General features: G+C 34.6%; 1 protein-coding gene across 1 annotated transcript; it reads right to left on the bottom strand.

Annotated features, from left to right (window-relative positions):
• Nucleotides 1–4772: 4772 nt before the first annotated feature.
• Nucleotides 4773–9025, bottom strand: LOC149518089 (uncharacterized). Its single transcript, XM_089763409.1, has 14 exons — nucleotides 9002–9025; nucleotides 8677–8885; nucleotides 8159–8383; nucleotides 7776–7926; nucleotides 7558–7688; nucleotides 7260–7437; nucleotides 7027–7136; nucleotides 6470–6852; nucleotides 6274–6359; nucleotides 6059–6112; nucleotides 5855–5962; nucleotides 5601–5741; nucleotides 5268–5306; nucleotides 4773–5153 (listed from the first exon to the last, which is right to left on the bottom strand). The coding sequence occupies exons 1-14, from the start codon at nucleotides 9023–9025 to the stop codon at nucleotides 4773–4775; spliced, it is 2220 nt and encodes a 739-aa protein (XP_089619535.1).
• Nucleotides 9026–11595: the final 2570 nt, after the last annotated feature.

The raw sequence follows: 11595 nt of genomic DNA, 5'->3' as shown, positions 1-11595 counted from the left end.
AAATATGATGGCCTTGAAGGTAATATGTTACCTCCAAGATAATTCTTAAAACAAAACTGTCGGTTTATGGAGTACCCATCCCCCTATTTCTCAAATCATAGTTCAGTTATGGTTATTTTTATTTTTCTGACTTGCGGTTCAGTCTCGATCGTCCTTAATCTTTGATTTGTGGTTTAATCCTGATCATTCTTATAGCTTCTCGACTTACGGTTTAATCCTAGTCATTTTTATTTCTTTGACTTGCAGTTTAGTCTCAGTTATCTTTAATCTTTGACTCGTGGTTTAATCCCGATCATTCTTATAGCTTTAACTCATGGTTTAATCCCGACCATTCTTATAGCTTCTCGACTTACGATTTTATCCTAGTCATTTTTATTTTTTTGACTTACGGTTCAGTCCCAGTTATCTTTAATCTTCTTGACTTATGATTTAATCCTAGTCGTTTCTTATTTCTTTGACTTGCGGTTCAGTCTCAGTTATCTTTAATCTTTGACTCATGGTTTAATCCCGATCATTCTTATAGCTTCTCGACTTATGGTTTAATCCTAGTCATTTTTATTTCTTTGACTTATGGTTCAGTCTCAGTTATCTTTAATCTTTGACTAGTGGTTTAATCCCAATCATTCTTATAGCTTCTCGACTTACAGTTTAATCCTAGTCATTTTTATTTCTTTGACTTGTGGTTTAGTCCTAGTTATCTTTAATCTTTGACTCGTGGTTTAATCTCGATCTTTTTATTCTTCGATTCGCGGTTCAATCTCGATCTCTTTAATTTAAAATCGTAGTTTAATCTCGATTGTTATTATTTTTTGACTCGTGGTTTAATCCTGATCTTTTTATTCTCAGATTCGTGATTCAATCTCGATCTCTTTAATTTAAAATCGCAGTTTAATCTCGATTGTTGTTGTTATCATTTGACTCATGGTTTAATCCCGATCCTTTTATTCTTCGATTTATGGTTCAATCCTGATCTCTTTAATTTAAAATCATAGTTTAATCTCGATTGTTGTTGTTATCTTCTGACTCGTGGTTTAATCTTAATTTTTTTATTCTCTAATTCGTGATTCAATCTCGATCTCTTTAATTTAAAGTCGTAGTTTAATCTCGATTGTTGTTGTTAACCTCTGACTCATGATTTATTCTCGATCTTCTTATTTTTTGACTTACGATTCAATCCAAGTTAACGTCATTTTTTATTTACGGTTTAATCTCGATCTCTTTATTCTCTAATTCACAATTTAATCCTGATCCTTAGTATTTCTCTTACTCGTGGTTTAATCCCGGTCTCCTCGTTTTTGACTTGTGATTCAATCCAAGTTCAATCCTAGTCTTGTTATTCCTTGACTCACAGTCTCGTCCCGATCACTTTCTTTATTATTCGACTTTTGATATTGCCTTAATCGATTCTTTATTTTTCAACACACGATGTCATTTTTTTATCACTTGACTGACCTGTAAAAAAAAATCTGTTTTGATTTCGGACAAAATTGTTGTCTTTATCTTTGCCCTATTACTGATTATCAGCAATGTGCAAAGAGGGGCAACTGTGGATATCAAATTTGTCCAGAAAAAAAATACAAAATACGAAATACAAAAAAAAATATAAAATATGAAATACAAAAAATAATACAAAATACCAAAAAAAAAGAACAAAAAAAAATCAAGGATGGCAATGGTGCCTTCCTCGGCACCACTGCCACCATGCCCTACACCCTTCCCTCACCATGTCCTACCCCCCACCCCTCTGATCACCTAACCCTATCACTGCCAGATGTGACCAAAAAAAATAAAAGAGGCATGGGGCTCGTACTTACGCCCCATGCCAAACCCCATGCCCTTCCTCAAACACACGCACAGCTGGAGCTCTATAAATAGAGCTCTTAGCCAAACCAAAAGACAAAGAAAAAGAGGGAGAGATTTTGCCAAAAATAAAAAAAAACCAAAAAAAATCAAACAGTCATCCCCGTAGGAAGGAATCTAGCGCCGAGCTTCCTGCACGAAAAAGAAAAAAAAGGGTCAGTTTAAAAAAAAAAGTCAGAATACAAATAAAAAATAGTCTCACCGAAACTTTAAAAATAGATCTAAAGAAATGGAGACTCTTTTTGGTGAAAAGGACCTCGAATCTGAACTTAGGAGGCCGATGGAAACATTTTGGTATTTTCTAGGAATTTTTCGACCACCGACGATGGTGGCCGATGACCGACGAACGACGATGACGACGGCAACCGATGACCGACGAATGACGGTGACAATGGCAAAGGAACGGCCGGTCGGCCATCTGTGTTTGGCTAAAGAAAGAAAAAAAAGGAGAGAAAAGAAAAGCTTTTTTTCTAAGAAACGAAGGAAAAAAATGACTGAAAAAAATTGAACCTTTTATATAAAAGGTGAAAACCAAAACGACATCGTTTCAATAAACGCCCAAAACAACATCGTTTTAAGCACCTAGGATCCACGTGTCAACCCGTGACCTGACCCGGGGTCTGCGCACCCGACCCGCGACTCGCTTTCTTCATCAGCATCTGACCGGTCTGACTGAACCGGAACCGAACTACCTAGACTGAACCGAATCAGTACCGAATCATTGAGCCACCTAGACTATGCCCAGATTGCATCGAAACACCGAACCGAACCACCGAACCAAACTGCTATTGATCGGTCCGGTTTAGGTAAAAAAATTTTTTTTTTGAATTTTCTAATTTTTTTATATATTATTTTTTTTGTTATTTTAAGTTTTTTTTCTTCTTTTTTATATATTTATGCATGATAAGTTTTAAATTTGTTAGGATAAGTTTTTTTTTAATTTTTTTAATAATAATAAAATGAAAACAAAGTAAAATAATAATTTAAAAAATATTAAGAATGCTTAAATAATAATAATAATAGAATTTTTTTCTCTGCCTAGATGTTAGAGGGAATTAAATCATATTTCAAAAATAATAATTTCGCCTAGATGTTGGAAAATTATTATTATGAAAAATACTAAATAAGCTAACAATATTTTTTATAATAAGTTTTCATAAAAAAAGAACATTTTTTTTAAAAAAAAGAGAAAGAACATTTTTATAAAAAAATTATGTTTCTTAAATTAATTTTTTTTAAAAAAAAAGATTATAAAAATTGAACTTGCTCCGAAAGTTTGCCTAGATGTTGGAGATTTTTAGAGATGTTCGCATTTTTAAAACCCCTAAAATCTGAAATCCTTTAAATCTAAACCCCAAAATCCAAAATCTCTTAAATCCAAACCCCTAAAAACCAAACCTTCAAAACCTCTACTCAAACCCTTACTCACAACATCCTAAAAATCCTAAGAACGCGTGTGAAAATTCCATTTGAAACAATTTGCTCTCGAATGTCGCCTATATGATGGGGTATTTAGGAAATTTTATTTCGTTAAATCTTTTCACATGATTTCTTATTTCGCATTAATAATAAGATTAATAAATAAAAAGTATATTAGTTAATGGGGATCTTAAATATAAACAGTCACACCTAAGCTCTGCCTACATGTTGTAGAGTCAAGGTGGTCTCATTATACTTAAGAATCCAACTTTTAAATTATATTTCATTTTACATGACATTCATTAGCATACATATGTTAGCCTGTGATAATCAATAATTGTCAGCATTATTCTCTCTTTAATTTACTGTTTGATGATAAAATATTTTACAATAAAAAAAAGAATAACGCGTTTTAAAAAAAGTTGTGATACTATAAAATAAAATAAAAATAACATTTCGAAAGAAATAATTTTTGGTACTCTACCTAGATGTTAGAGAGTCACTAACAATTATTTTTTATAGCGATTGTTATTTCATTTTAAGGATTATCGTGTTAAATCTTAAGCGAAAAGAGTTATTTTAAATTCTGCCTAGATGTTGGAGAATTTTAAAATAATTCTTTAACTTTAAGATTTTCTTAATATTCTTAAATAAAGAGCTTTAAAAAAATTGTATTTTTTCAAATGAAAGGAATTAGTGTTAAATTTCAAATTGAAACCATTTTTATTCAACACCGAAAATAGCGCATAATTAAATGGTACTAATTTATGGGCGTTGTGGGGGTGCTAATCTTTCCTCACACATAATCGACTCCCGAACCCAACCTGGTTTTTCGTAGATCAAAATTTATCTTTTTGATAAACTTTAAACTTGCTTTTATAGTTTTATTAAAAAGATAAACTTTTGGGTGGTTAATCAAACCCTAACAAAAATTGTTGGTGACTCCTCATTTACTTTAATTTTAAAACTCTTTTACGTCTGTGGTCCCAAAACCGTTACAACACCCTATATCTATGACTAATGGGGACTAGCCCCTAAAAGTCATCTCCCTTAATTCTGGCAAGAATTCATCCATTTGGTGCCACTCCTTCATTCTTTGAAAGACCTTCTCGAGCTTCACTTTCATTCGAGTCACCTTTTCAGGTTTTCAGCTCAAATGACACCTTTTAATTCAAACCGCCCTTTTCGAGTTTTCAATCTGAATTACTTCTTTCTTTTTTGTCATTTTTTTCTTTTTTTTGTATTTTTTTTCTTTTTTCTTTTTTTTAAGCAAAATATTTCTTGACAGTGTCTAAATTTACAGGACTTGGCAATTCATCACCATCCATTTCTACAAGGATCAGAGCTCTAACAGAAAAGGCCTTTTTTTCTACATATGGACCTTCCTAATTAGGCGTCCATTTTCCTCTATTGTCATGTTGACATGGCAAAATCTTTTTTAAAACCAATTCGCGCTCGCGAAAGCATCAGGGTCATATCCTTTTATCATGTGCTCACATGATTCTTCTTTGATACATTTGTCCATAACTGAGTGCTAAGAATCTTTTCTCTTCAGTAAGATTCAGTTGCTCGAAATGATCTTGAGCCCATTTTGCCTCATCCAATTCTGTCTCTATTAACACCCTCAGAGAAGGAATTTCCACCTCAATCGGTAATACAACTTTCATCTCATACACTAGCAAAAATGGGGTGGCCCCTGTGGAGGTTCGGATTGATGTTCTATAGGCAGGCAAAGCAAAAGGTAACTTTTCATGCCAATCCTTATATGTGTCAGTCATTTTTCCTAGTATTCTCTTAATGTTTTTATTCGCAGCTTCCACTGCACCATTCATTTTTGGGTGATATGGTGCTGAATGATAATGCTCGATCTTGAACTGTGTACACAATTCTTTCATCATTTTATTGTTCAAATTGCTAGTATTATTTTAAATGATCTTTTTCGAAAGCCCATACTAGCATATTATCTCTCTTTTTATAAATCTACACACTACTGATCGCGTAATACTAGCATACAAAGCTGCTTCTACCTATTTTGTAAAGTAATCGATTATCACAAAGATAAATCGATGCCCATTTGAAGTTTTTGGGGTTATGGGTCTGATCACATCCATTCCCCACATGGAGAAAAGCCATGGTGGTGCCAAGACGTGTAGCGAGACTAGAGGAGAATAAATTTTATCTGCATAAATTTAACATTTGTGACACTTCATAGCATAACTGATGCAATCATTTTCCATTATAGACCAGTAGTAACCAGCTTTCATAATTTATTTGGCCATCATATGCCCGTTAGCATGTGTTCCATAAATTCTTTTGTGTACTTCTTCAAGTATCCTTCTTGTTTTCACAGCATCGATGCACCTTAGCAAAATTTGATCTCGACTATTTTTATACAGGATTTCTCCATCAAGCACAAAACCTGCTGCTAATCTTCGAATGATCTTTTTATCATTTTCTAAAGCCTACTCTAGGTAGTTTTGACACTTGATATATTGTACAATGTATAGTACCAAGGTTATCGATCTACCTCTTTTTTTAAGTTTAAATAGTGGGCTGGTAAAATTTTCATTTGTACTCTAATGGGCTGAATTCTCGTACTATTATTTAACCTGAACATTGCTGCCAAAGTAGCCAAGGCGTCAGCAATATGGTTTTCTTTTCGAGAAACATGTTGAAATTGGATCTTTTTAAAATGTTTCATCAAGCCAATTATGTGTTTTTGATATAACACTAATTTTAAGTCCCTGGTCTCCCATTCATTTTTTAGTTGATAAATTACCAAGTCTGAATCCCCATATACTTCTAGTGTTTCAATTTTCTTTTCAATGGCCATCTGTAACCCCATGACGTATGCTTCATATTCAACAACATTATTTGTGCAGTTGAAATCTAACCTTGTGGTACAAGGGTAATAATTCTTTGCTGGAGATATTAGCACTGTTCCAATGCCATGCCCTATTAATTGGATGCCCCGTCAAAAAATATTTTCCATACTTCTCTTACAGGCTCTTTATCTTTATCCTGTAAGATTTCCATCAAATCTTCATCTGAAAACTCAAACTTCATAGGTTCATAATCTTCTGTAGTTTGATCGGTAAAAAAATCAGCAATTGCACTCTCTTTATGGATTTTTGTGTCACATACATAATATCATATTTTGAGAACATGACTTGCCATCTTGCTAGCTTGCCTGATAAAGATGGTTTTTCAAAAATGTACTTGAAGGGATCTAATTTCGATATTAGCCACATCGTATGGTAGAGCATGTATTGCCTGAGTCTACGAGTAGTCCAAACTATGGCACAACATATTTTTTCTATTTGGGGGTACTTGGCCTCATACTCTGTAAACTTTTTACTCAAATAGTATATAGCATGCTCTTTCTTACCAGTTTCATCTCTTTGCCTCAATACACATCCCATCAATTTTTCTTGAATCGTTGGATATAAAATCAACGGTCTTCTTACAACTGGTGGAACCAACACCGGTGGGTTTATCAAATACTCTTTAATCTTTTCAAATGCATTTTGGCATTCTTCTTCCCATTCACCAAGATTATTTTTAAGAAGAAACCTAAAGATTGGATCACATTTTGAGGTAAATTGAGATATGAAACGAGAAATATAATTCGATCACCCTAAAAAACCTCTCACCTACCTTTGCGTACGTGGTGCTGACAATTCTTGAATGACTAAAATTTTATCAGGGTCTACTTCTATACCTCTTTCACTGACTATAAACGCTAACAATTTTCTAAATTTAACACTAAAGGTGCATTTGGCTGGATTTAGCTTGAGCTGGTATCTCCGTAATCTTTCAAAAAGCTTTCTGAGATTAACAACATGATTTTCCCTTTTCTAAGACTTAGCTATCATATCATCAACATAAACCTCTATCTCTTTATGCATCATATCATGAAAGAGAGTGAACATCACCCTTTGATATGTGGCACCAGCATTTTTTAGCCCAAAAAGCATAACTTTATAGCAAAACGTGCCCCACATTATCATAAATGTAGTTTTTTCCATATCTTCATGAGCCATTTTGATCTGATTGTAGCCAAAGAACCCATCCATGAATGAAAAAGTGGAGTACTTAGCAGTGTTATCCATAAGGGTATCAATATATGGCAATGGAAAACTATCCTTTGGGCTAGCTCTATTTAAATCTCGATAGTCCACACACATTCTAACTTTTCCATCTTTCTTAAAAACTGGGACTATATTGGCTACCCATTCAAGGTACTTGGCTACTTCTAAGAAACTAGCGTCGAATTACTTTTTTACTTCTTCTTTTATCTTTAGTAACATTTTTGGCTTCATGTGTCTCAACTTCTGCTGTACTGGTCGACATTCTGGTTTTAAAGGTAACCTATGCTCAACCACCTCTATGCTAAGTCCTGACATATCCTGGTAAGATCATGCAAATACATCTATGTACTCTCATAGCAGATTCAACAACATTTGCTTCTCAATAAGTGATAGTGAAGTATTGACCCTAACTTCTTTCTTATTGTCACCATCTCTCAAATTTAATGGGTCAGTTGATTCCTGGTAGGGTTCTATAATTTTCTTCTCTTGTTCCATCCATTTCAACAGATCATAAGGTAAATCATAATCTTCTGAATCAACATTATTATCAAGCTCGCTAATATGAGTCAAATTTCAAAATCAAACCCGATGTTATTGCCTTGATCATCCATAATGTTCATTATTAGAAAACCTCAAAATGGGTGTAATCACAAAGAAATATATATTGATCTTGGCAAGGGCAAAGAGAATGGTAATGAAAGAAAAGAAAAATGAAAAATAGAGAACATAGTATAAGTGAAATGCATTGCATTCATCATTTTATTAAGACAATGAAAATAAGCCCATACATTTCCTTCGCATGCTCTTGGGCAGAAGCAATTGAAAATTTTGAGTTAAAAGGTTCAAGGATAATAAAATGGTACACCATTCTTGGGTCTCTTAACCTAAAAAGATCTCTTCTTTCTGCATGACTCCTTCCTCTGCTCCAATTTGAAATTGAGAAAAGACTTCCTCCAATCCCACTACCGATTCCTTTTGTTTGACCTTTGTTGATCCAGGATAGACATACCCATCTAAACGAAATGTTTCATACAAATAAGGGAATACCATTTTTCCATCAATCAAATTTTACCCTTTGAGGCATGCCATTCTCTTTTCTTTCTTCTCCAACATTACATTTTTTTTTATTAACAGCTGTAGGCTTATAGCCTAACCCATATCTTTCTTTATTTTCAACCGAGCATGGTGCTCTTGCGATTCCTTGTAGAGCTTTCCCTAAGCCTTGTCCAACTCGCCAACCCTTGCCAACAGTTTGCTTGATCACCATTTCATAGTTTTTAACAATTGAGGGATCGGTATCTTTGACCCTTCTCTTATGTAAGTAGCATTTGCTACTTTAAAAGCTCTGAAAGAACATTCGATCATTTCTTCTGCTGCCTTAATGTAGGGAGTTGTTAAGGTCTTTATTACTAATAAATCCTTCTCACTATCCATACAAACTTGTTTTCCTTTTATGATGAATTTTACCTTTTGATGTAAAGATAAGGTACAACTTCGATCGTGTGAATCCAAAGTCTGTCAAGTAGACAACTATATGCAGGAGTTATGTCCATTACTTGAAATATGACATTGAAGGTAAAAGGATCGATCTATAATGGGATCTCTATATCACCAATTATCTCTTTTCGTACCTCGTCAAACGTTCTTACAATCATATGGCTATTTTACATATGAGAAGGTTCCACTAGAAGCTTTGACAATATCGTTAGAGGTATAACATTAATAGACGATCCATTGTCAATCAGCACTTTGGCCATAGTGTGGGACTTGCACTTAATAGTAACATGTAAAGCCTTAACACTACCATATGCTTCCGTAGGTATTTCATCATCATTGAAGGTGATGAAATTTGAGGCTATAATATTCACAACCATGTGATCTACCTTTTGAACAGAAATATTATGCTCGACATAAGCTTGGTTGAGCACTTTCAGCAAAGCATTCCTATACGGCTTAGAATTAAATAGTAGCGACAGTAAGAAAATACAAGCTGACTGTTTATTTAGCTAGTCAGCCACACCATACTTACTATGTTTAATGATCTTTAAAAACTCACAAGCTTCTTTTTCTGACACCAGTTTGTTAACTTTCACTTCTAAGCTTACCACCGATTGAGAATTTTGGCTTTCCCTTGTGTCTTCTTCTTCTATCTTGCCTTTCCCTTTCCTGGCCCTTTCTAACATTTCAAGAGGGTAAATTTGACCACTTTGGGTCATTCTTCGTATTCTCGTTATGTTGGTAGTATTCTTCATACTTAGATTATTCGAGGTCATATTAGGCCCTCGCATCACCATATCATAATCGTATCTCCATGGGACTGCTTTATCGATTTGATAAGGGAATGGACAATGGTCAGTGGTGTCTTGAAGAGGAGATGGTTTTCTCAATTAGGGGCTTTGGTTTCTCATTATAGTAGACAGTGAGAGGTTTAGGGATAAAAGATTTGCCAAAACAATCATCACATACTGTATTCACACTATTTCCATCACATTTATCATAAAACTCAATGATGGCCTCATCCATCAAGCTCTGCAATATTCATTTAAAGTCCTTACAACCTTGGATTGAATGTCCAACTAATCTTCCATGGTACTTACAAGAATGGTCGAGGTTTCCATGACTTCCATTGTTATCCAAAAATAACGGTGGAATCATACTCACCTCGCATAAACAGTCATACACCCATTCAAAATGAGTCTTTATTTCAACCACACCTCTTTTGATTTTCACATATTTTTCCTTATCCACCATATTACTTTTCCCTCTGGTGTGATCTGGCAAAGGGTTTTCACTAACACTTGGCTTGAATTTGGTGTCAAAAGTTAAAAGGCTATCGTTTATTAGACCTTGCACCTTATGTTTAAGTACTATACAATTTTTAATAGAGTGTTCTGTAATACCATAATGATAATCGCACTTAGCGTTAGGGTCATACCAACTCGGATAAGGTGACTTTAATGGTTTTATGTAGGAATGAGCGATAAGATGACCTCTCTCTAACTGAAAGTACAAATCAATATAAGACATAAAAATTGGATCAAAATGAGGTCTTTCTCGATTGTTATTATTTTGTGGGGTTTTTTTATTGTTGTTTGGATGGATTGGTTGGGCAAATAGTCTACTTGGAGGTGTATAGGTGTAATTGGATGGCTAAGGGCTAAAGCTTGGTCTGAGCGGTGGTTGTCAGGGTACTCGATAATGATATGGTTGTTGAAAAATTTGGTTTGTGGTAGGGTAGTAAGGGGGTATGGATTATATGGGACAAAAGGATGGTGTGAGGGATTTTTGTGAGTGACAGCATGTGTCTTCTGCTTTTTCTTCTTTAAAGTTGCTATTTTTTTTTCGAGCCCTTCAATTTTGCCACTTTTGATAGCGTTCTCTATCATCTCTCCTGAGATTACCATGTCAGAAAAGTTTTTCATGGCATTCCCTACCAATCTGTCATAGTACAAAGCTTTCAATATGTTGACAAATAGCATAGTTATCTCTTTTTCAGTCAGTGGTGGTTAGACTTAAGCTGCCACATCTCTCCATCGATGCGCATATTCCTTGAAGGTTTTCTTTGATTTTTTCTCCATATTTTGTAGTGACAACCTATTAGGGGTTGTATCCAAGACATGTTTATACTGAACAAGAAAAACTTTGGCCAAGTCTTTCCATGAGTGAATTTTGCTTCAATCTAACTGCACGTACCATTTTGCCATTGAACCAATCAAACTATCTTGGAAACAGTATATCAAGAGTTTGTCATTATGGGTATGACCCGTCATCTTTCTACAGAACATGATGATATGAGCGGAAGGACACTTTGTTCCATCATATTTCTCGAAATCTGAGGTCTTGAATTTTGGTGAGATGACCAAGTCAGGCACTAGGCTCAGCTTATTAGCGCCAACAACCTCATAAAGGTCATTACTTTCAACCACTTTGAGCCTCTTCTCAAGTTGGTCATACTTGTTTCAAATTTTTAAATTTATAACAGGTTCTGACATTTCGTAAGACTTCTCTTGTTCAACAGGGTCATCAAGATTTGGTACCATGATCGGATCGACTGAGATGGATCTCAAATTAGTATTCAAGTGGGTCGGTTGTTGACTTGCATAATGATTGACATAAGGGTATGGCTATGCACTTGGTGGTTGTATGTGTATACCCCAAGGAACTTGAACCTGAACCTAAGGCGGAGTGAATCCCAGAGGGTATAATGGCTTTTCCATATTAACTT

The sequence above is a fragment of the Durio zibethinus genome, chromosome 7 (genome assembly GCF_047325235.1).
Source record: "Durio zibethinus cultivar Kanyao isolate XHJ-2024 chromosome 7, ASM4732523v1, whole genome shotgun sequence".
NCBI lineage: Eukaryota > Viridiplantae > Streptophyta > Magnoliopsida > Malvales > Malvaceae > Durio > Durio zibethinus.
The sequence above is the reverse complement of the archived record's forward strand: the minus strand, read 5'-3'. Positions and strand labels throughout refer to the sequence as shown.

Coding starts and splice junctions, on each gene's coding strand:
- LOC149518089 (XM_089763409.1), bottom strand. CDS start 9,025: ATGATTGTAAGAACGTTTGACGAG. Junction 7,137..7,259: donor GGGGCACGTTTTGCTATAAA/GTTATGCTTTTT, acceptor GCTAAGTCTTAG/AAAAGGGAAAATCATGTTGT. Junction 6,853..7,026: donor AGTGTTAAATTTAGAAAATT/GTTAGCGTTTAT, acceptor TCCAATCTTTAG/GTTTCTTCTTAAAAATAATC.